Source organism: Mauremys reevesii, linkage group 13 (genome assembly GCF_016161935.1).
Source record: "Mauremys reevesii isolate NIE-2019 linkage group 13, ASM1616193v1, whole genome shotgun sequence".
NCBI lineage: Eukaryota > Metazoa > Chordata > Testudines > Geoemydidae > Mauremys > Mauremys reevesii.
The window spans coordinates 22,153,742-22,178,842 of NC_052635.1; the positions used below are offsets into that span (position 1 = coordinate 22,153,742).

Consider the following 25,101-nt stretch of genomic DNA (forward strand, 5'->3'; position numbering starts at 1 on the left):
CATCAGCCTTAGCAGCCCAGAGAGAGACCTGCCAGGATCACATTAAACAGACCTGCTGCCTGTTTGCTTGCGTTCCTCACCTCGAGCTCGGCATGCTGTGCTGGAACGAGCGGGAGGATTTAGTGCTCCAATAGCCCACCCACAAACATGGAAATTTAGATCCAATTTAAACAATAAACCCCCTCTTCATTTCCCTGTCCCTTGGCAGCCCTTGCTCCTTCTCCAGCCTCCCTCGCTATTGCATGGCGCCACCTACTGCCAGCTCCCCCTACCAGCACCCAGCTGGCAGCCTCTTGGGTGCCAGGAGTGGCATGCTTTCTTCTCCCACACCCATCCCAGAATCGCTCCCAGCTAGCTGCACGGATGACCTGGGCTTCCTAGGGGCGTGAAGCCACCACGCTGCCAGCTCTGAGACAGCATGTCCTCAGCTGAGCTCATGGACGGTTTGTCCTTGTGTTTTGTGTTGGACGTAACTGGCTCAGCAGGAGAGGGAGCAAGCAGGGACACCTGGATTCATATCACCCTCCAACACACCTGTGGCATCAAGCAACTTCCTCCAGGCGACTTCCTGACCGGAATAAACCAAGCAAACGGGAGAGGATTTCTTACACTGCAAGCCCCTCAGGGCAGAAGCTATAGCTACCTACATGTGTTCAGCTGCCTGGCGGGAGGAGACCCCGCTCCGCAGTGGGACCTCTGGGCACCCCCAGGATGTGCTATTAAAGAACAGCAGCGGGGCCACACTAACTGTGAGCTCTGGCTGTTACTGAGCCAGCTGGATAAAGCCAATGGGTGGCAAGCTGGCAGGGGGGAGCTGGCAGGAGGCTCTCGTGCTTAACGTTCTGCACATCTGCCAAGGCCATTTGATGGACAAACGTCGGCGGGGAAGGCTATTTCGGTGATTTGTGTGGCCTGCATGTCTCAACTGATGGATGAGTGGTGAGGTAGGGGGTGTCTCATCTCTAAATCCTCTCTCTCTCCCTCCCCTGCTTTCCTTCCTCTTCCACTCCCTGTCTTTGACCCCTCTTTTCACGTCTGCTCTCTCTTCTCCTCGCCCCTTTCTCCTCTCACCCTCACGGACCTTTAAAGGGGAAAGCAGAGGAGCCACCCTAGCGCGCTGCACAAGCCCTGTGCTCTCTCCCTGTGCGTCTAAGGAATCCAATATCCTGGTGTGGCTCTCAGACCTCTGATGCTTCAGCAGACCCTCCATCCCCTATCCCTCCCTCCACTGTCAGCCCCCCTTTGTCTGCCCACCCCTCACTTCTCTAATGGGCACCATCAGGCTCACAGCAAAGGAGGAGCCTGCCAGGTACACTGCAGGCTGCCAGTCGCTTGCCGAGGTGGCAGTTCCTCGCGGGCCCCCCTTGTGCTAGCCATGAACAGCAGACCTGGCCAAGGCTCCGGGCAGGCCAAAGCAGCTGCAGCCTTCTGTGGGCTGCCTTTCCGAAATCCTCTCTGCTTTCTCTGACCTCTGCCTCCGTCCTCCCCCAGCACGGCCTACGGGAAGGGGTGCCAGGTGTACCCATCTTCAGCAGCACCTGAGCTAAGCCTGCCCTCCAGGCCTCAAGGCGCCTGCCCCAGGGAAACGATAAGAATTTTCACCCATGCAGGATGGAGCTCAGGGTCTCACTTCAAGGACAGATGGAGGGTGACGCCCTTTCAGTCCCAGAGGTAATAAAGGGGGGCTCTTTATTTTCAATCTTCTGTAAGCACGGAGACCGATATGTCCAGTGGCTAAGAGCAAGTGAGTGGGAGGCAGACTCCACATTTTGTGTGTGTGTGTGTGTGTGTGTGTGTGTGTACACACACACTTCATTGATTTCAAAGGTGCTGGGAAGCCTTGGAGACTAATGGCCTCTGTTTAAACCTGGCATAGTCCACAGTGGAACAGGTTTCCACATGCTGCCTTTGCATGGGCCTCAGTCCTGACCTGAAGGAGCTAATCTATGGCTGATAGGACAGTTCCTTCTCTATGGACCCATTTAGTCCTTGGTGCCTCTGTTGAGACTGCATGCAAAGAGAGTGTTAATTAGCACCAGCTGGAGCGGTGGGGGTTGTAACACAGTGAGGAGGAGACTACGATTTCTGGGTCCAACTCCAGGCACAGCTAATGACTCTGAGCTGTCCTGGGCTAAACCAGGGTGTCCTTGGGCAAGTCATTTAAGGATCCATGTTCCAAGGCCATTCTCCACATGCACATGCATGCAGCCATACTTGGCAGGTGCAGACACCGTCTGTGTGCATTGCCAATCACTAGTCTAAGACCTCTGAGGGCACAGGTGTGTGGATCTGCACTACAGGGGTCAGCCAACTGACAGCATGTGCACACAGGTTAGAATTTTTAAAGCATGCATCTGCTTGCATGCAGACATGTGGGAACAAACAAGCAGAGACCCTTTATAAACACACCCCTTAAAATCCCTGTGCATCGCTTTCCCCATCTGTAAAACAGGGGTAATTACAGTTATACTTAGCTACTCCGCACTGTCGTGTGTCTCAATCTACCCCAGGGATGGGTCGTGATGCTCATTTAACTGATGTTTGTGAAGTGCTTGAAGACACACGATGAGAGGTGGCTCTAGGCTAGCAGTGTATTAACACACACCTCTCACGTGTAACACACTCTTGCTTATCATTCCAAATGCTGACATGTATTGATCTGCAAGGCGGGCGTGGGCCTGTGGCAGTGGAGGAGCCATGGAAGGAAGTAGGCTGTTGCTCACAGCCAGCTCAGTGAAGCTGTTTGGAAGCTGTCCGGTTACTTAGTGCTGAAAGTGGAAGTGTTAAAATCCTCCCACCCGTCTCTGGGACCAACCTATGAGCAGAGAAACCAAACAGAAGGTCCAAGGGAAGCTGTGAGAACAGGGGCAGCCGTTGGATGCGTCTAGGATTGCTGGTAACAAGATTGGTGCCTCGGGTGTTAATTGTGCTAATGGTGCTCTGATTAACTGTTCGGTAAGAAAGCAGCTGCCCAGAGGATTTCTACTGGCATTCAGCATCTTATCAGCCAGACCATGCTTTTCAAGTGCGGCTCTGCCTGCTCCATCCAGCTGAACATTTTTGGTAGTCACTGACGCTGGCTCGACAGTCCTACAGACTGAAATCCTCCAATGGCAGAACAGGTCCACATGCCTCACACCCCTCAACCATGAGCTGAAAGGGTTAGGGGCAGAGAGGTCTTTGTTTTGCACAATGCATCGTTAGCCTCCCCAATGAAACTGCCAATTAGTATCAGTTTGGGCATCTTTTGCTGTTTGAATGCCCAAGTCTGCTGAGAACTGGACTGTCTTGCAAACTCATGGCACCTAAGCTCTTAAGAAGGCATGAAAAGCGAGTTACTATGCTCGCCCCAGTTGGATGGGAGCTGGATTTAGAGGCAAGAAGTTCTTTGTCAAATTATCACTTCCCTGAGCCCAGTTCCCCCTTTATTCCTTGGGCAGCTCCTCCAGCCAGAGCCAGGTCAGAGATGTGGCTCCAGCTTAGGTTAAGTACCTCAGGTTTCTGTACAATCTTCCCTTATTGGAAGCTCAGCTACAAATGCCGCGCTGCAAGAACTCCGGCCCATCCGTAGGGCAGGAACGTATGCGAGGTGCAGAAGGCGTTGGAAAGCAATGGGCCAAGCTACTGCACCAGCACTGGCTGAGATCTCTCGCTCTGATTCTAATCACGCCAGCCCCCTCTGGAACAAACAGGTTGTTCTGAAACAAACATACAGGACAGTGTTCTGCCCTGATGCCCATGCAGTGAGGGAGAGTGCAGGGGTCCAGGGGTGACCCACTCATCTCTCAGCTGCTTTAGAGATGAGGTGAAGGGGAAGCCACAGAGAGGGCTGAAAGCTGCAAAGCAAGGTGACTGGTGCTTGGGGAGTGCAGCTCCTGCTCTTTAAGGGGATGCTCTGTGAACTCTATCTAGGTAAAGTCCCCATTACTGGAGTAGCTGAGTGCCTCATAGTCCCCAGCAGATCTATCCTCACAACACCCCATGAAGTAGGCAGGACTATTATCCTATTATATGGAGGGGAAACTGAGGCACGGAGACTAAGTGATTTACTCAAGGTCACATAGGCAGTCTGTGGCAGAGCTGGGAATTGAACCTACGTCTTGGATAGAGCCCTAAGCACTGGAACCTCCTTCCTTTCCAAGTCACTGCAATGGGGGAGGGACAGCCATGACCCCTCCTTCTGCCTATCCTTTCTGGTGTACTTAACGCTTTTCAGTCCTGTATTTAGGGGAGTGCAAGGACTGCAACTGCAGCCAGCCCCTGCCTGGGAGAAACAAGGGGGAAGCCATCACCTGCACAGGCACCGGGCACAACCTGGCCAATATTTAGCAAGTGCTAATGTAAACCACAGCAAAATGGATGGAGAAGTGAAAAATACACTCCCAGGTGGGGAGCTATTGAGTGCTCACTGCTGGGGAGCAGTGAGCAAAGAGGAATGGAACTCCCATGGCTTCCCCCTGCAAACATACCGGTGCCTTGGGGTTATGCCTCAGACATTCCCCTCGTGCCCCCCGTGACCGTCCCCAGGACAGAAACTGCAAACACAGGCTCTCACAGCTGTAAAGTCTGGAGCCACTTACCAGCTGTGCAGCCTCGTCCCTGATTTTCTCATCCCATTCTCAGCTCGCTCTTGAGGCAGAGGGCCCAATTCCACCATCTTTACACAGGGTGCGTGGCCACTCACTACACAAGTAGCCCCACCGAAGCTGATGGTTGGCATAGCGAGCTGCCACTCAACGTGGACAGGTGTGGCAGGATCTTATCTGCAGTGACGATGTCTTTGAGATGAGCACCCAGGCATGCTCAGGCTGGGCCTCTCCATAGGCACCTGGTGCTGGGCAGCCCGGCCCCTCTGACTCCTGACAAGCCAAATGCTGTGAAACTACCACATTCGGCAGCACAGCCCAGGAAGCAGAGCAGCCATGCAAGGACGGGGAAATCTGTGGGGGTTCTTCTCCCAGGAGCTCGGGGTGGGGGGGCAGGAACCAAAGGAGAAAGGCACAGAGAGAGTGGGGCTGCAGTCTGCACAGACCGACTGGCCACAAACCCCCAGTGGGGTTTAAATCCACATCCGGCACCCTGCCTGCGGGTGAAGGGAGGATAGCATCCCTCATGCAACCCAAGTTAACTTGTGCTTTGCACAGGAACTGCGGCTTTCACCCTAAAAGCTGCCCAGATGTTCTTGGTCTAGCAAAGGGTGCCCAGACTTCAGTCTCGGAGGCACATCTAAATTGCTTCCCTCAGAGACTACGCTTCCCAGCATGCAGTGCTCCACCTTGAGCTGAGCACCCTTGCTACTGAGATCAAGATTGAGCACTGCATGCTGGGATCGGCCATGTCCATTACAGGACCTCTGTATTAAAGAAAGCCATGGATGGTATTCTAGAAGTCGCTGGGCCACACCTGGTCTTTGAGGTGTCTGTCAGACACCCCTACCTAAGCAAATAGGATTGACTTCAACTGGTTCATGACATGTTTACAATAGGGTGTGTAATTCCAGCAGATAAAACAGACAGCATGTAAAATATTTTAGCAGTTAGATTAGACAAGCACTAATGGGTGTCACTTTTAAACAGTTGCACTTGACAATTCTCACAATTTTTTTCATGAGTCTCACACTATTTGGTTCTTTCCTTAAAGCCCCGGCCTCTGGAGTCATGTGAATACATGAGAATCTCAGCTCTTTTTAAAGTGAGTTTCTTGCCCATGTTGTTTCAGAGAAAAGCTTGCAGACATGATCCCTATTGTATCTGAAACCAGAATACAAACTAAAAATGACCCAATATTTATTATCATTATTTACATATGATATTTGGAGGCCTGACTTGTGATTATTTTTAAACACTTGGGACTGGCAGGACTTCTGTCTACTGCTCTCTGCCACTTTATTTCTCTCTGAAATAGGACCAGATTTTCAAAGTTCAGCATGGACAGTTACATGCAGGTATTTCCATATGCTTAACTCATGTGATTCTATAAAGGCTTTTACTCTGTGCCAATCTCAAAGGTACCTGAGCACCTACCTCCCCCATGTGTCACCTGACATGAGAATTTAGACACCTGCAAATATATGTGTGCAGCTGCAAACACCTAACATTGCAAATCAACTGCAAAGGCTGGAATTTGCAAAGAATCCTTGAGAATCGGGCACTCAGCTCCTGCTGACCTGGGATTTGGGTCCATTGCAAATCTCAGCCCAAATATCTACTCCACCCTTAGCCAGAAACTTAGCTGCTCCTGTCACAACAGACATGCTGACACTGCTCCCAGTGTAATAACACATCCTCAGCCTGGTCTATCCTCAGCTTAGAGTTTTCAAAGCAAAATCCTGCAGATTTATTGATTGGTGCAAACAGGAACAATTTATTTAGTCAGACGTCACTAGTTCTGACTGAGCCATGCTGATTAACTGTGCTCCAGCCCCAGCAGTGCTCCAAGGGCCTTGCAAGTCATGCTCCTCCTGTTGGACTCTGTCCTGGTGATTACGTTGGCTATAAATTGTTCTAATCCTCAGGGAAGGGCCGAAACTTCCATTTCATTTCCCTCTGTCAGCATCAAAGCCTCCCCCTAGCTACTGGGCCACCCCACCACCAGCTTGATTTCAGTCCTAGGAAGGGCACCTCACTTGCTCAGAGAGGGGAGGAGGAGAGAGGTGGCTTCTGCCTGAGACAGGAGTGACCAGCACTTTGACAGCCAGGCAATGAGCCAGGAGCTGAAACGCTGCTTGTTTGAAATGAAAAAAATGTCTCTTGTTGGTGACTCAGTTGCACAAAGGCCAGTGGGTGACCCTGTAGCCACAGGCAGAGGGCAGCAGGAGGCCACGTTCTAAGAGTCAGCTGGGCACATTTGACTCTGAGGGTACCCGTCAGACCCTCTGGAGGAGACAGTACCTTGGGCAGTGGTTTCCACAGCTCCAAGCTACTGTCTAAGTAGGAAGCAATTCCACAGCATACACAATTCGAGAGAAAGGATTGAGGACTAAGATCCATGAGCCAAAAGAAACAATAGCCAATTGGCTGTGTGTTCCTAAGGCTTTCACTCTTGTGTGCAATAAAGGCTGAACTGGCAAAGCCTGGGTGTGAGGGTATGGAGACCTCTCACAATGAGCCAGGGGCACCAACAGACACCAGCATCTGGCTTCATAAACATTTCATACAATTCTCTTTTGTACAATTAGCCACAGGGGTTTCCGTTAATGTCTCTCCGATACATTCAGGGGAGCAGAGCATCAAGTACAATGGGCTGTTTGCTTTGAATGTCAAGATGAAAGATATCAACAGAAAGTTCTCCACTGCACCCACAGCTGCAGGAAGCATGGGCAGCTGTTCTTAGCCAGCTCCTAGCATTGGAGATCTGGAAGCTTTAAGTCAGATCATTACTTCAAAGCTGCTTTTAACTCTTAGTTTCTAAGAGGGAGGCAGTGAACACAAGGATCAGGCAATACCCACAACTCTGCAGTAAATACAGCACATTACAAGCAAAGACACTCAAATGTTTCCCAGCTGGCAGTCATCTTTGGAGCTGGACTAGAAAACCCTTCATCGCCCACATTAAGTGTGTGACTGCCAGCTTCAATAAACCTTTGTTAACATAGATTTCCCGGCCGAGATTTTAAACCATGCTCGGGTGACTTTTACCGTAGGTTTCTTACATTACATAATTCAGTTAGGGGCTTAAGCTTCCAAACTGGCCATGAAAATCGACCAGCCCCAAAACCAAAATCTGCTTCCCTCCTCCTCAGGCTACTGATTGAAAAAGAAACACGTACTATTTTCCTTGCATGACAATGAAGAAAAACAAACCCCCAAAAGCTTGATCCCAAAAGGATGTTAGTAGCATTTTGCAAAGTTGGAGGATGAAATAGGCGTGTATATTGTTAGGGAACCGTGCTAGAACTGCACATTGTTCCGTAGGAGAAAGCAAGGATTTTCCCATTCTTTCCCAGTCCAAGTGATGGCACTGCACATCATGGACACATTTTCAACCCCGGACACCTCAGTCGTGGATGCAAAACGTGGGGATGCAAAGACACAATTCCCTGTCCTTTGTACTCACACACCTGTTCTGCCCACATCACTGCCTGCTTGTGCCCCTAAAGGCAGATTTTGCAGGTGCCCCTGGGTCACAGATAGATAGTTGACCGTGCGCATCACGGTGGGTGGGTGCGGACACCCCCCCCCCACACACACAGAGCAGCTAAACCAGCATCTTTCCCCGCAGGGTGCAGCCTCGGCCAGAAGTCTCCATTACGGTGGGTTCTGCCTGCCTTGCGGGACCCCGCCAGCTCCCAGCCAGCCCGGGCTTGAGCCCCCTGGACGTGGGAGCCGCGGGAAGGGAGCCCTACGCTGCCTGCTGGCTGGCCCGGCTCCTCGCACAGGGGGAACGCGCCCCGCGCCTACTTACATCGTGGAAGAGGGCGAGCCCCTGGCCGCGGGGCTGCGGGGGCTGCCCGGCGCAGGGGCTCGGGGCGGGCTTGGCAGCCAGCAGGCACATTGCCAGCATCTCCGCACAGCCCAGCATCTCCTCCAGCCGCTCCAGCGGGGGCAGGAAGGCGCCCGGGCCGGGATCTCCGGCGGCTGGTCCCGGGGCTGCTGCTTCGGAGCTGGGCTCAGCAACTCCCTCGCGCTCCGACCGCTGCCAGCCTCCAGCGGGCAACTTTCCCCGCCCGCCTCCACGCCTGCCTGATTGGACGCGAGCGGGGATCGGTCACGCCAGCCAGCTGCTCCGCGGGGCGCCGCTACATACTCCGCGCCGCGGCGCGCCGTTCTCCTCTCGCCGGGAGCCCCTGCCCCGCGGAACCTTCGCCTCCAGTGGGGAGCCCGCCCCTCCCCGGAGTGGCCCCAGCGTCAGCGGGGCTCGCCACGGAGCAGGCCCCGGCTAGTCACTGCCTTAGCACGGGCACTAGACACCCCGCCCGGTGGTGCGGGAACAGAAAACAACCGGCAGACTGGGCAGCAAGCTGGCCCGGCAAGGCCAGGACTCCCGCCCCTACGATCAAGCAGAGAAACCGTTTGCAGACTAAACACCGGCACCAGGGCGACCACAAGCAACTGGACAAGAGCGGCTGGGGGCGGGGGCAGTGCAGCAGGACCCCAAATCTTGTATTAAATACCTGAAACGTCTAAGGCCAGATGCAACCAACTCCTATAGCTTCTGCAAAAGACCTGCGCCTTGGACCTGCCATCTCTCCTTCTGCCCCTTTGCTGGAATGATCCTAAGTTCCTCCTAAGACATGGGCACTAGGCCGTTTTTTATAAAGGGGCATGGATGTGGCAGCTATGTATGTTGCACTAAATAACCATAGACTCATAGACTATCAGGGTTGGAAGGGACCTCAGGAGGTCATCTAGTGCAACCCCCTGCTGCAAGCAGGACCAGTCCCCAACTAAGCCAGGCCTTAAAAACCTCTAAGGATGGAGATTCCACCACCTCCCTAGGTAACCCATTCCAGTGCTTCACCACGCTCCTAGTGAAAAAGTTTTTCCTAATATCCAACCTCAACCTCCCACACCGCAACTTGAGGCCATTGCTCCTTGTTCTGTCATCTGCCACCACTGAGAACAGCCGAGCTCTAGCCTCTTTGGAACCCCCTTTCAGGTAGTTGAAAGCAGCTATCAAATCCCCCCCTCACTCTTCTCTTCTGCAGACTAAACAATCCCAGTTCCCACTTGGACTTGTTTCAAAGAATCCTTCACTTTGTTTCACTAAACATAGAAAAAAGCCTGCAGAGAGTGGGGGCTCCAAAGGGCAGCCTAACCCGCAATCAGAGAGCCCCCTGCACCAGCCCCCCTTCAGCAGCAAACCCAAGCTCTAAGTCGAGCTCCCAAATAAAAACCAAGTTTGAGAGAAAGGTGAGGTGGAAACAAACCAACGCATTCCAAAGAGCGGTGTTAAAATGCCAAACAATTGGCAAATGGGAAAATGAACAGACAGTTAGTGCAAACCTCAGGAAACCTGGAAATCCGCCCCAGCCTTAACTCTGCCCCATCATTTGTGCTTCTCCCCCTCACAGGGGCAGAGCCCCACAAGTCTCCATCTAGCTTGTATAAATTATTACACACCCCAAAAACATGAACTACTTTAAAAAGAACATTATTAAGGTTGCAAAGTCAAGTACCCAAAAGGTAGGAAATTCCAGAATTAAGATTTTCCTGTGCAGCCATAATGAAGCCCTCTTGTGGGTATACATGATGAGCCAGTCTTTAGTTACACGGTCCCAGCTTCTATTTTTCCACACTCCATGGGGTGAAAAGTGTTCCCTGAATGAGCTGCTACTCACTATTCTGTTACATCTTCATTGTTCAGTGTGTAACCCGAGGCCTTATTCACAGCACACTGTTCAAACTCTGCTCTGCAGACAGTTATTAATTTCCGCCTGGGTTTTCTGTGGTGCGCATCACTACAGTATCTGAGACCTGGATCTACAAGGCACTGAGGTATTGCGATGCTGAGCATGACAACACCTACATTTTAGGCCACTAGAAAACCACAGGAACATCACTGCAGGCCACAGAGCCTGAGTTAGGCACCCAGGCTCCCTATACAATGAATGGGGAGAGGCGCCTTAGAATGCCACTCACAAAAGCCGGAGTCGTAAATCCTGCTCCTCTCTTGGAGCTTGGGGCCTAAGTCAGGGATGCAGGGAGGGCTGATCTCTGCTAGTGATCCACAGCTGGGAGTGCCCCCAGAGGCAGGCAGCTCAGGTACCTGTGTCACTCGGGAGAAAAAGTTTGGCACCTGCCTCGCTCCACACAAATCAGCAGCAGTTGCAGGCAGGTCCCAGTGGACAACACACTCATTGGGGATGTGGGAGACCCAGGCTCTATTCCCCCATTGCCTGAGGGTGAGAAAGGATTTGCAGAGGGATTTTCCACCTCTCAAGGCAGTGCTCTAGCCATGGAGCAGTGGGATAGTCCGATGCATGTATCTCCTGGTGATGCTGTACCACTAAGGATCAAAAAATGAAGGAATTAGGTGACCAGGGAGAGAAACCGAGAAAGAATACAGCTGTAGCAGGGTGCCTGAGCAGCTGTCGGGTCCCCCTGCATCCCACCCTGCCTTGTTGCAATCTTTCTGGGAATGGACCCTTCTTAGGGAGAGATCCTGGGCCTCCATTTTGCTCAAGGAGGAGACCACGACTCTGCAGCTCCAAGACTGAGTCTCCGATGGTCCCATCTGCACCCCTAGCTCAGGCCTCCTATCCCTGGCCCCGACCCACATCTGCCATGGGCCTCAGTGGATGTTCGGTACCTTTATAACAGCCCTTCTCTAACCGGTGTAGACACTTTGCCCCGTCCCCCTTGCTCAGGCCTCCAGCGCTCCCCCTGAGGGGAGCTAGCAGGGAGGAAGGGCCAACGCTTCCTCCCCCACTGGTAACATACCCAGAGTTGCCCACATTCCCAGTCACCAGTGTCTGTCGCTCCCTCTTCAGGGCACCGAGGGGCCATTTCACAGCAGGGCTGCAGCTGTGATCACCCCCTCATGGGACTCCCCCTTTGAGTTTTGTGCTCGATTTTTTTCATGGTGCTGCTCTCGCTCCCCCTCCTCTCTCTGCTGCTGGAACAGTCACTGCACTGACTCCTCCTGCTCTCTCTGCTGCTGGAACAGTCACTGCACTGACTCCTCCTGCTCTCTCTGCTGCTGGAACAGTCACTGCACTGACTCCTCCTGCTCTCTCTCGCTGCTCCCAGCACCATTGGCCTTCTCCTCTCTTGAGCCCAAAGATGGTGCCAATGCTCTAGCCCTAAGGTCTGGGGCCTCTCAGAGTCAGGGCTCCTCGGCTGTATTTCCAGCTCTGTCACTGACTCACTGGGTCATTCTCCCTCGCTGTGTCCTGGTTACATATAACGAAAGATAAAAGATAACTCAGATTTTATCTGACCAAACCACAGCTAAATATCTTGCCCACATTTCAGATCTCAGGAGACAAGCTGTTGTGTGTGGCAGGCAGAGAACAGGAGAGACCGTGGTACCCCCAGTGCCTGAGACCCCTGCAGTGGCAGGCAGCTGATTAGGTGGGATATGCCCAGATGGTCCCAGCATGTGATTCCCTGCTGCATGCTGCAGAGGAAGGAGAAAAAACCCAAGATCTCTGCCGATCTGACCTGGGAGGACATTCCTGTCCAACCCCAAATCTGGTGATCAGTTTGACCCTGAATATGTGAGCAAGACTCACCAGCTAAGTGTCTGGGAAGAGAGGATTCACTATACCACCTCAGAGCTTTGGGTCATCTTCTCCAGTGTCCTGCCTTCAGCTGTGGCCAATACCTGATGCTTCAGAGCAGAGGTGGGCAAAATACGGCCAGCGGGCCTGATCCGGCCTAACATTTCTGTCTGCCCCGCCAGGCTCTTTGGCTGCCCACTCGTGATCTCTGGGCCACTAAAAGTCCCATGGTGCAGCGGGATGCTCAGGCTGGCTGCCTGCCTGTTGTGGCCCCACATCACTCCCAGAAGCGGCCAGCTGCTGCTGGCATGTCTCTGTATGCCCTTGGCGGGAGGGGAGGCAGCTCCACATGAAACCAGACAATGAGAGCAGTGCTTGCAGTCACAGGCAGTGCACGGAGACCTGCTGTCCCCCTGTTCCCAAGGGGCGCGCAGAGACATGCGAGCAGCAGCCAGCCGCAACCGCTTCCGGGAGCAGCGTGGGGCCATGGCATGCAGGCAGCCTGCCTGAGCCCTGCTGTGCCGCTGGCCGGGACCCTCCTGTGGTAAGCACCTTCCAGCCAGACCCTGCACTTTGCACTCCATCCTGCACCCCTACCCCTGCCCCAGGTTAGAACCCCCTCCTGCACCCAAACTCCCTCCCAGACCCTGCACCCCATCCTGCACCCCAATCCTCTGCCCCAGCCCAGAGATCCTTCCTGAATGAAACTCCCTCCCAGAGCCCACACCCCTCACCCTCTCCTGCACCCCAACACTCTGCACCAGCCCAGAGCTCCCTCCTGCACCCAAACTCCCTCCCAGACCCCGCACCCCCTCCATTAATATAGTAGAAATGTGCGACCCATGACAACTTACCAAAATTCACAGAGTGGCCCCTCTGTCAAAATTATTGCACACCCCTGCTTCAGAGAAAGGTGAAAAAAATCCATAATACATCTGGCCAACTATGCATCAGGAGGCAAAAACTTCCTTCCTGACCCCTGCAGATGACTGGTGGAAGCCTTGAAGCATGAGATTGATTATAGTCATTGTCTTAATGCAGAGCTGCGAGCATGTTGAGCATACTGAAGGGAAAACACAGCTTCCTGTTCTCTCTATGACCTAGAAGGGAGGAAAGGTGGCAAGTGGAAGGGAAGGGTTTGTGGTCTGCATGGCACTGAGTCAGGGTGCAGATCAGGGGTGGGGTTAGTATCAGACATGGGGTTAGTGCCGTGAAAGTGCTGTGCTCTGACACAACACAACTCCGACACATGCCCACTCCAAACAGCTCACAGAGCGAATAAGGCAAGAGACACATGCAGGAAAATCCCATTTGTGCGAATCCACATTGTGTGAGAACAAACCACGCTGCACTGTTCACGGGGGCTCTGCTGCGCTTGGCTGATGGGCTCCAACCTCTCTCTCTCTCTTCTCCCACTCTCTGTCTGCATGGACTAAGGATGCTGGGGCACTGTTCGATCTGTGGAAACAAAATACACAATTCTAACAAGAGTGTCCAGCTCCTCCGGGCATTGGCTGAGTCTCCACTTCATCACTGGAGAGACAGCAATGGCCAGGCGGTGCCATCCCCAGTGGGCTATCCCAGAGCTGCCATGCTCACCTGTGCACCCTGTTAGGACTGCTTCTGCCCAGGGACATTCCTGCACTTCTGCTGAACTCTCTCCTCAAGCCAAAAAGTCGAGCTCATCAGTCCAACAAACTCGATCCGGATTCAGGCCTTGCCTTTCTAGTGGCACCATGTCTTCTCTTTCCACAACTGGAGTTTGCCAAAGTCACGGGGTGGATTCAGGAACTCCCCACTGGATCATCTTATTATTCTTCGCAGGAAAAGTTTGGGCCGAGACACCTGAGGTACTGAAAAGGGAAAAATGGCTTCTGAATGGGAGGGTGAGTGGAACAAGGTCCCTTCCACCCCTGGGGCTTTTCTTCATTGACATGTCTAGGTTTAGCTCCCTCTGTCCCTCCCCACCTCTCTCTTTTTCTCTCTCTACAAATAGCTAAACCAAAACCCCAGAGCCAATCCCCTGTCCCGTCCCTTTGGGGTGTGAGAAATCTGAACACAGATCTGAATTCTGCACCTCAGCCCCGTCTCCGAAAACACCCCCACAAAGGGAGTGAGCCTAGGAGAGACGCAGAATGGACAGTCACCTCCATACCCCTTATCAGTCCGGTCCAGAGACTCTGCCTGCCCTCGCCAGAGGGAGGGGCTGTGCTTTGCCCACAGTCCCCATTCCCTGTCACTGTTTCTGTGTCCTTGCTGGCTGAGCCTCTCCTTGGGGCAGCCTGGAGCACTGAGCCTGAGGGGCAGGGATTGTCCCAACACAACCACGGAGAGATGAGAGCATCAGCATGGTGACACCCCATTGATCTGCTCTGAACAGCTAACCAATGGGGCTGCTGCATTTCCACTGACCTCACAATCACAGTCCAAGCCCCAGTCCCTGCTCCAGCTGGCCCAGTCCCCGGGGGGCTCAATCTGACATTACTGTTGTTACTATTGAACATTCATCTTGACGCGTTGCCATTGTGCCAGGTTCTGAATTCCAATATCTTCCCAGGGAATGGGACTCCTCACCCTGGAATCGCAGCTCATTCATTTCACCCCTTCAAGCTTCATCTCCCCATCACAATGGTGCAGCGTGTGCTAAGCTGTCTGTCTGGGACTGTGCCCTTCTCAGCAATAGGTCCTGTGTCTGCACTGTGCTCAAGGGGGGAGCCCCTCAACTCCATTGGCTTCAGCACCTCTGCTTCTCACTGGGGCTCCTTCAGCAGGTCCCTACCGGCTTGGACCCTGCTGGAGACTTCGCCTCTTGAGAGCAAACATCTGCAGTGACACAAGACAGCCTGTTTCAAACAAGCCAGAACACAATGCTCCGGGACACTGGGTGAAATAGTAAGGAAAAGCATAACACAGAACTCTCCCCTAATCTGTCAGCTTCCCTGGTTTCTCTTTGAACTGGCCTGGAGGACACACAGCTGCTTTGCCTGGCAGGCAGTCCTGAGTGGGATCTCCTTTTGTGCTGGGAGAGCAAATGTTTTTTATACAAGCCCCTTAGTACCAGTGCTGAGTTCCTTACTCTGGAATCACCACTCTTTGTTTTCTGTGCTGCATGCTGGGTAATAACCTGAGAGGACTCCATGGCTCGAAAATAAAACCGGCTCTTTCTGAAGAGAACTATTTCCAGCTAGTGGTCAAGCCATGTGCACACAGACTGTCTTCCTCCTGCCTCCTCTCATTTGCAACACAATCGAATTGAGCATGGTTGCGCAGCATGTAAATGAGCTCAGAATTCAGTCCACAGTGAACTTGGTCTGTTGTACACAATCTGTACTGTAATATGGAGGGAGATTCCTCCCTGACCCTGGGAGGTGGTCAGTTTATGCATGAAGATTGGGAGCCTTTGGGATTTTATTTTAGCTAGCGTGTCAGGTGCTAGTCTGATTTACACCCACCCAGGTCCTGAGCTAGAGTCAAGCTGGGCTTGTCACATTTCAGGAGTGGGGATGCAAATGTATCTGTAATCCACTCTATTTGTCTGCCAGGCTAGTCCACTCCATAAATCAGAGCCACCTCAGGGCTACTCTAAATAACATCAGCTATGTAGGAGACCAGGAGGCCATAGCTGTTGATCGATGGTTAAAGGACACCATGACCACACACTCCTTTCCCATGGCCACACCCCCTGCACCAGAGGCCAGGAAATGGAGTGGGTTAGGAAGTGCTATGGTCAAGTATGGCTGGAAATTTATCTCTACAGCAGCTTTGTTCTTGTCTGTGAATCCAGGCACAGCTGAGCTGAGTTTACTCTAGTGACTGATGTGGGGGTTCCGCTATAGCTCAGAACTAATATGGCATCTTGGGTTGTATTATTCTCTTAGCAGCTTTCAGGACCCTATACAGAGTCAGGGACCAGAAAGGAAACTAAGATCCGGCCCTGGGTCCTCAGCTTTGGCTAGTGTTTGCAGTTGTGTTTTGCCATATAGCAATGCCAGCGAATCAGAGCACCACTTCCTTCTAAACAAAGAAGAAACCTTATGAGAGTAAAGCAAGCAGTCTGCCGTGCCATCCCTAAGGCGGTTCTGTCTCAACCCCCATCACTGCAGAGTTACTGCCTGGAAACTCCAGCTCCCCTCTACCCGCCTAGTTTCCTGCTATAGATTTAAGAAAACAGTGCACACATTCTCCCAGCTAGCACACATGCCATTTTCAATACTAATTCAGAAGAACTCATGGCTAAAACCCAGTTAGCAATAGTTTGATTTCCAAGGGTATGTGTACACTGCAATTCAAGGTATTAGTGCAGCTCAGGTGGACAGACCCATGCTAGCTTTACCTGCGCTAGCGTTACTGAAAGAAATGGCATCGCTGTAACAGCACAGGCTTCAGTATGGGCTGTACAAGCGCACCAGGCCCCTGGGCATATACGTGTGTTACTAGCCCATGTTGAAGCCCATGCTGCTGCGTCTACACTGTTATAGTTAGCAGTGCTAGCGCGGGTGCGTCTACCCATGCTACAATCTCACCTTGAGAGTGAGTGTAGACAGGAATTCAAGGCGCTGTCTCAGGCTCACCCAGTGGCTTTTCACACTTTATTATCAAGCAGGCTCTCATTTGTTTAGCTGGAGAGGTAAAAACCCACTGGAAGGACTTAATCAGCCCCAAGAGTTTAATTCAAGTACAAAGCCATTGAAACTGGACAATGGTTTATGACCAAACACGTCTAAGCTAATACTGGTCTAAGCCACCCCACCTTTGTTGTTACATGCCCCAAATTAGAGCAGCAAATATTTATATAACCCACACCAGTCCCATCTGGATTTTCACACAACTTTTTATCTGTGTGGTGTCTCCATCTTACGTATACTACCCAATTCGATTGGAGAGTGAGCAGAGCGCTGCTCTCCTGACCCGTTACTCCGTGAGCAAGGAGCGCGTTGAACTGAAATGTCAAGGTTTTAATCAGGATGACTGACAGTGACATACCTGCATGATTGCTCCTGGGGGAAATGTAATCATAGCTGGCTGAGTTGTGGCTGCTCCTGCTGTTGTCATAACAAAACCAGTGCTTTAAGCTGAAAGGAGCAGAAAGCAGCTGCACAGCAGAGAAAGAATGGCCAGAGTCAATCCGTGCACTACTTAACTTTCCCAGGGGTGGCCTGAGGTGCAGCTGTAACACATGGTGATGTTCATTGGAGATGCGTGAGGCCTGAAACCAGCTCACTGGAGAACAAAAGTCTTGACCTACAAATCCTTTGGCTCCAGCACATCCTGATTCCTTCCTCTTTGGCTCTCCACTTTTACGCACTCAGTGAGTTTACAGGATGGACTTCCCAACCTCTGACCCCTAGTACTGCCTGACTCGCTGCTTCTCTCCCATTCTTGCTTCTAGGTGGGTGCTCATGTTGCTATTTCAATATCAAACAGAACTCACGTGCAGGGAACAATGCCCACCTTGAATATGTTCCTCGTCCCAGTGCTGGGGTTTGTTGGATTCACAGCAGCTGTTCCAGTTTTACCATTAGGAAGGTCTCCCCAGGCTGTGGCAATGCAGGGAAAGCTCCAGCATGGTCCATTCCATACCCCTCTTGTGCTGCAGCCTCCTAGACTTTCAGTCCCTCCCACTTCTTTCTCTCAAGATCTACTGCCTGGGAACAGAGGAATCTTCCCTCCCCATGACACTTTTCCCAGCATGCACTGGGATCAGGGGGGAATTCCCCATCCCCATCTTCTTCTTGTTTTAAAGGCACAATACACACTAAGCCAGATGCTGCATCCCTGGTGTAGCTGCATGGACCCCAGGAGAGATACAACACAACACAACTACCTGAAAGGGGGTTCCAAAGAGGATGGATCTATTGTTCTCAGTGATAGCAGATAACAGAACAAGGAGTAATCGTCTCAAGTTGAAGTGGGGGAGGTTTAGGTTGGACATTAGAAAAAACTTTTTCACTAGGAGGGTGGTGAAGCCCCAGAATGGGTTACCTAGGGAGGTGGTGGAATCTCCTTCCTTAGAGGTATTTAAGGTCAGGCTTGACAAAGCCCTGGCTGGGATGATTTAATTGGGGATTGGTCCTGCTTTGAGCCGGGGGTTGGACTAGATGATCTCCTGAGGTCCCTTCCAACCCTGATATTCTATGATTCTCACTGCCTTTCCTGAGTAGATTCTTCTCTTGGGGAGACAGCTGGACCCTGGCCAAGCAGACAAGGCTGAAGTCTCCGTTCATTCGCGGAGCCTCTCTCGTGCCATCACTGTTTAGTTCAGTCCATGGAACAGTGACTGGGGCTGTGGTGCAACTGTGGATAGGAAATATAACGATGGTGACAACAAAGGCTCTGCCATTGCCACCTTCACTCCAGAGATGTGACACACGCACAAAACTGGCTGAGGGCTGCATGTGCTTGCTGAGGGACTGCCAGCCAGATCAGGCTGAAATCTCACTTGGTGCCCAAGGAACCTCTCAGAGCTCTTGGGTTTGTTTCCTTGGCCTGTGCTCATGTTACCCCAACAGAGCCAACTACTGGCTGGATCCTGCCTCCTTTCATCTGCCTCACACTCCTTTCAAAGGAATCTGGCCCACTGCATGCCCAGCCCTAGACCAAAGGGAGTGAAGTCTGAGCAGCCCCTGCTAAGGAGGGAGCTTATGCCTGATTAGACACATGCAAACGAGCACCTTTCCCTTGTCCCCCTCTCCCACTGATCCCAGAAGCAATGGGTAACATTTCAGTCCCATTCTATGAAGCTTAGATAGGGACCGATTCACTCCCCATATAAGGAAATTAGCAGGGGTAGCAGGAAGATCTGATGATCAGCTGGCCTAGTGGTCAGGGTATGGCCTTATGGTTTCTGCTGGTTTAGTCATGCCAGAGGGGGCCCCGGCTGCAGCCTCAATCACCCTGCATGGCCTGAGCACTCCCAAGAGGTTCTGTCACTATGGGGGTGTAGGATAGAGGGACCCAGCCACCCCACCCCCAGTCCACTGGGTCCCAGCCTAGGGTCACATGCGTTTATCAAAGCAGCCAGCCCAGTTACTGAGCTACCCCAAATTATGTTTTCCCCCGGATCACTTCCTATCAGCCTGCAGCTCCTCAGTGTGGGGCATGGTCACTGGCTCAGCAGACTCTCCTCCTCTCTCATGTCCTGGTCAGTCAGTCACACGTGGGGCTTTCAGCTCTGGGAGGGAGGGAGAGGAGGGAACCAAGTCTCCACTGCTAGAGCAGCCTGCACAAAGCTGTTGCCCCTCTTGACACAACTGGCCATATCAGCCTTGCTTCCCAGTGCCACATGCAGCTCGTTCCCCCTTTTCCAGGGCAACCACTGTCCTTTTAAACTGTTCCGCCACTGGGACCATGTCCTGCCCCTGCTGAGGGGCTGGGCTTCCGTAGCCCAGTACGGCTCCACTCCCAGCCTTGGTTTAGTGTGGGGCCTGTAGACCCTATGGGTCAGGTTCTGCTTTCAGCTAATGACGGGTGTGTCAGTCTGCCAGGCTGCACAGGTGCAATGGAGAACAGAATTTGACCCAATATTTTTAACTCACTGCTTGTAGGCTGGGCCTAATAATCCAGCGGAGCACTCAGCAGGGTGTGTTGGGGGGCAGGGAGTGTCTTGTGGGACAGCCAGAACTGGGAACCAGGATAAATACATTCTAGTCCCAGCCCCACTGCTGGGTGCTGGTGAATAAGCTGCTTAATTTCCCATGCCTTGGTTTCCCCATCAGTAAAGTGGGGTGGGAGATGACACTCACCTCTGTAAAGCACACTGAGATCTTTGGATGAAGCATGTTATTCTGTTTCTCCAGCTGAGAGGGGACATTTTCCCTGCCCCCTAGAATTAGGGACCTAGACAGAACACTGTTTCCGTTGCCAGTGAGTGAAGTGGAGCTGTCTACCAGTAAGGGAGGAAGGATTGGCTGCAAACAGTGGTGGCTCCCCAGGGCAGGCAGGGAGGGCAGTACACACCTGGCATTTAATCACATTTTTGGACTCACTAATTCAGCTGCAAGGCCGGGAAGAATAATCCTCTGCACTGCAGGAATTAGTGGGTGAAATCTCTCACCTGTGATCTGCAGGAGGTCAGATGAGAGGATCACAGAGGTCCCTTCTGGCCTTAACATCTATGACTCAGATATGCTATGATTTTTACCTGCTGCTACGGACCAAACTGTCCCTCTCCTTTCCAATACGTGAAATAGTTAATAATATTGGCATTTAAATTGCCATCATTCCACTTCAGAGTCAACATCCCATTGAAACAAACTGGGGAAGTTCACATCTCTGAGAGCTATTGTTTCAGGCTGTCTGCAGACTCAGGCAGATATCCCTGTATCAGTTTATGCTCAATTTGCATTTTCAAGGTTATTTTTGCAACCATAAGTGCTAGAGACTTAAAATTTATTTATTTACTTTTCAATTGTGTTTATTGAAAGCTTTGGCTTTGGCAGCAGCCAGAAAAATTCCCATTTCAAAGAACCACTGTGAATTAATACAGTTCCAACCAGGCCTGTGGCTGTAAACTAACTCTGCGAGCACCTCCCTGTGTGCGGTTTGCCTATCCAGTTTCAGATATTTCCAGCCCCCACTGATTATAAGGTATTTTGGTGACTGCAGTGAGATCATTGGTGTTGATTGCAGCTTAGGAATTTGCCTCCCTTGGGCCTGAGTTTGGGCACCCAGCTATCATCCAGCTGCAGACCGATCCCATAGGCATGACAACGTTGTGGCAGATAACTGATATGCATTTCCAGTCTCAAAGGATCTCAGGGGGGCAACCACACCTGCATTAAGCCTGTGGAAAAAATCAAGATGTGTTTAGAACAGAGAGGGTTAGCAGCAATGAAGAGATCAGATCGCACTCTGTCCGCCCGGATATACTGATCACCAAAGGCCGGAGGTCTGGCCAGGGCATTCCTTCAGTGGCATCATAAATGCCAACTTGTACCTAATGGCCCAGTGTGTGACAGGCACTCACGCGCATACAGCATTCTTCCTCCTACAGGAGCCAGGAGCTAATTCCAGCCTTCGACAATGGATTTTAACAGGTTACACCAGGAATTACTGTGCCCAGCCAGGAGGCACTGGTCTCATCGGCAGGGATAGAGGAGGAGACGTTAGCACTACGCTGGGCGTGGGAAGCTAGAGAATACCTGGCCCCTGCTCCTACTGCTACTCCTAGCAGGTGGTAAAGAGAAGCCAGCCTCATCATCACGCTCCTCTCTGGAAGTAGAGACTGGGGCTACACACAGCTCCCAGGGGCTGTCTGCCCTGGGGTCACAGACTCCATGCTGAAACTACGTACAGCCATTGTGTGCGTCTGTGAGTGAAAGACACCGCTTCACCCCAAAGGGGCACCGCTGTGTTCCCCACCGCACTGCACCCTCACATGTGGGGCATTGGGTGTCCCCAAGAGAGAACTGGGGTCATCGCCATTCTCCACCTCCGCTGGGCCAGACGCTGCATCTAGGATGGCTGGTGACATGTGGTACCAGCTCCTCTCTGCCACTGCAGAGCTGCGCTCCATCCCCACGTGCCCTGATCTCAGTGCAGGGGGAGCTCCAGCATCCTTTGGGAGCATTCTCGTGTCTCACAGAGCTTGGGGACACTCTCCCTATGTATCCCCCTCTTATTCACTCATGGGACCATCGGATTCAATATCTGGCCCTCACGGATTTAACTGCCTGCTCCATCAGTCGCTGAGCTGGAGAGAACTTCCCCCTAGTAGGGGTGTTGCCATGCAGTTTAAGAACTGTGGCATGGGTGGATCTGGACAAGCCACTGCAGACCATCAGCGAGATGCTTTAAGTGATGCTGACAGGTTTTCCCGCTGATCCATTTACCTGGGAGAAGCCAGGGCTCAAGCCATTGTGTTTGATGCTCCATCGTGTGGGGTACTCCCTAACCCCACCCTGCCATACACCAAACTTCTGCTGGGTGTCAGATACGAGTTCGTCACCTCGCTAGGAAGTATTCTCTCAAGGTGGCTAATCACAGCCTTCATTGCCAGGTCATTTGCTGGACTATTGGCTAGCATAGTCTCACTGTACTAATTCAGCAGGACAAGGTTTGTTCATAGAAACTCCCGCTGTCCCCCAGGCCATCAGTGGCTGTTCAGAGGGACGTCTCTGGGTTGCCTGGCAATGACTCACAGTCAGATACAAGTTTCTCGGTGATGTGCAGCTAGCGCTCAACATCACTAACATGCTGCGTGGATCACGCAGTTCCAGTGGGGCCTGGCTCCTTCTGTGTCAATAGGGCAAGCTCAGGCCCGCGTGAGTCCGTGTAGCTCCACAGAAGCTGGCCCCTTAGTCTGTGTGCAGACTCTGGTATAACCAGCCAGCCCCGCATGCAGCCAGTAGGTCACTACAGGAGATGGGGCACAGACAGGCTGGATTCCCTCTTTAGAAATTCAGGGAGCCTGACAGGCATATACATTCTTCTATGAGCACATACAAAGCAGAGGTTGTGCGTGAGTAATGAGCTGGTGGCCTCCTGCATACAGATCCCATGCTTATTAGCAGGGACAGCTAGGGAACAGAGGCACAGCGAGATTAAGTGATTTGGCCATGGTCATAGGAGAAGTCTCTGGTAGAGGGAACAAAATTCAAGTCTTCTAAGCCTCCCACCTAGCACCTAAACCACTGGACCAGCCTTCCTCTCCACCCACCTGCGCTGTGCTCTTAGGTGTGCAGATGGTACATTCGCTTGGGACTAATTTTGATTTGGCTGTTTTGAAGTTTAATCAGCTCAAAGGAAGGGTTTGATTACCTGAGCACCACCTGTCATGGGCCTCGTGCAGACCCATTGATGTGACCAGCTGGAGCATAGCCTCACTTCCAAAGCAACCCACATGCTGTCCCCACCACCACTCCACAGCGGAATGGAGAGCGAGAGTGCTCTGTCACAAGAGGCGTCCTTGTCCCTCGCCTGGCCTTCGGGGCTAAAAATATACACAGCTGAGAGCAACTAGGAAAACAGCAGAGCTAGGGCCAGCCTGAAGCCAGGCTTTTCAAGTAGTGAAACAGCCACCTGACCGAGCTGAGAGCACTGAAAACAATCTACAGGCTAGAGTGTGCAATGAAGAGAGCATGGTAAATGTGGTAAGAAAAACTTGACCTTTCTGAATAAGCTACCAGACCCCTAGCCTCTGGGAATCAAGGGAGCGAAGGGAGCTGGAGCAGGGACCTCAGAGCAGGGTATTCAGACCTTTCTAAGTGGAAGTGCTGGAATTTCCAAGAGAACGGGGTTATTTTTGGCTGCTTTTTTATTATTCTTTCAAATGATTTTCCATGAGCAAGAAACAAGCTTTAATTAATGAAACTTTGATGCAGAGCACGAACTCCGGAGCAGCCACCATCTGTAGCAGCTCTCCAAAAGTGATGTTTATTTACAGCAAAAGCCTGGGAGCTGGGCACAAGCTGAGGAAACAGGGAAAGCCTGGCTAGCAGGTAAGGACCAAGTGATCTGGTCTCTGTCATTGGCTGTGTCACTGACTCACTGTGTGACTCGAACTCCTTGTACCTCTGCTTCTCCAGCTGTAAAATGGGGACCGTACTTCCCTGGCTCATGGCAGACGGGCTGGGAGACTTAATTCTCTACTGTTCACAAAGTGTCCTGCACGTTTCTAGCACCTTCTACCTGTGGATCTGAGTGTTGTTATAAGAGGGAGTAGCCTCAAATGGAAGGATCATTGTCCCTTGAATTCCAATGCGTTTGCAACGTTTCATTGGATTTAGCCACCTCATTGTCATGTGTTGTATCTCACACAACGCACAGTCAATCTGTGGAATTCCTTGCCAGGGGATGTTGTGAAGACTATAACTCAGCTCAAAAAAGAAATAGATAGGTCCATGGAGGATAGCCAAGATGGTCAAGGACACATTATGCTCTGGGTGTCCTTAAGCCTCTGATTGCCAGATGCTGGTTCTGGGTGACAAAGGATGGATCACTCCATAATTGCCCTGTTTTGGTCATTTCCTCTGGAGCACCTGGCATCAGCCACTGTCAGAAGACAAGATACTGGGCTAGATGAACCATTGGTCTGACCCAGTCTTGCTGTTTTCATGTGCTTATATAGATTTTGAGAACCATAAATTAATACCCTAAGGGATGCATTTTCAACAGCTGCCTCTGCAATCTGGGGCCCTTACTCATTTGTGGACACAAGTATCGGAATACAGACATAGGTTCCTGTCCTGCAATTGCAAGGGCACAAGCGAGTGGCTGTACCGGGTATTCACCCAGAACCCTGTTGACTTCAGTGCAACTTTGCACAGTTCCAGCCAGCTGCCTCAGTTGCAGGACTGGAGCCATTGGCAGGAAATGTCATCAGCACCCCCATCTCATGTGGGTCCCTGTAAATTCTATCCAGTGGGCTCACAGCTGGTTGACCCCAATTGTCTGCTCCTGCAAAACTGCAGCTGCCAAGATTGAAGCGTGGATTGACACCCCTCTGAAAATGTGGCAGGGATTCCAGTGGGGAGGGGGAGCTGCAAACAGGAGCTGGGTGCACTCCATAGCTGCTCTGCCAGCAGATGCTGAATCAGCACATCACCTGGGCTTTCTAACTATTCACAACCCTTGCCCCATGAGCAGCACACAGTTCAGGAGCTGGGCTGGTCACTCCCAGGCACCCCAGTACCATACAGGTTGCTAGTGCCTTGCCCTATTGCAGTTTACATCTTGAGGGACTTTGCCCCACTATCAGCCTTAGCTTAATGGAACCCAGTGCAGATCTAACCCATCATGTACTGACGGATGCAGCATGCAGCCCGGGACACGGCTGTTGCCTGGTAGCACCTGGCAGACTGAAGAGCCGGGAAGCAGGACCAGCTCTGAGTGAGGTTTTGAGAATAATCCTAACCTGTGATGGGAGAGCGTTTTCCACAAACAAAGCAGGGATTCACACCCTGCAAAGACAATTCCGGGAGTCCAGTGACGTGCTGCAC

At 52.0% G+C, this 25,101-nt stretch overlaps 1 protein-coding gene and 2 long non-coding RNA genes across 5 annotated transcripts in view; 1 reads left to right on the forward strand and 2 right to left on the reverse strand.

Moving 5' to 3' along the window:
• NECAB3 (N-terminal EF-hand calcium binding protein 3) overlaps window positions 1-9,029 on the reverse strand; it is a 125,075-nt gene extending 116,046 nt beyond the window's left edge. Inside the window, exon 1 of the mRNA XM_039499328.1 lies at window positions 8,404-9,029. Coding sequence (XP_039355262.1) covers window positions 8,404-8,520 — 117 coding nt within the window. The 5' untranslated portion in view covers window positions 8,521-9,029. The remainder of the gene's footprint in view (window positions 1-8,403) is intronic.
• A 934-nt stretch (window positions 9,030-9,963) lies between these two features.
• Window positions 9,964-14,511, reverse strand: LOC120381092. Of its 3 annotated transcripts, XR_005587934.1 has the most exons (5): window positions 14,319-14,511; window positions 13,763-14,016; window positions 13,018-13,621; window positions 12,176-12,273; window positions 10,933-10,947 (listed from the first exon to the last, which is right to left on the reverse strand). It is a non-coding gene; the product is annotated as an uncharacterized LOC120381092 (long non-coding RNA). The 3 variants fall into 3 exon arrangements; XR_005587933.1 differs by lacking the exon at window positions 12,176-12,273 and having other exon boundaries at window positions 9,964-10,947; XR_005587935.1 differs by lacking the exons at window positions 10,933-10,947; window positions 12,176-12,273 and adding an exon at window positions 11,819-11,833.
• An 88-nt stretch (window positions 14,512-14,599) lies between these two features.
• LOC120380971 overlaps window positions 14,600-25,101 on the forward strand; it is a 35,463-nt gene continuing 24,961 nt past the window's right edge. Inside the window, exon 1 of the long non-coding RNA XR_005587895.1 lies at window positions 14,600-15,055. This is a non-coding gene — a long non-coding RNA (uncharacterized LOC120380971). The remainder of the gene's footprint in view (window positions 15,056-25,101) is intronic.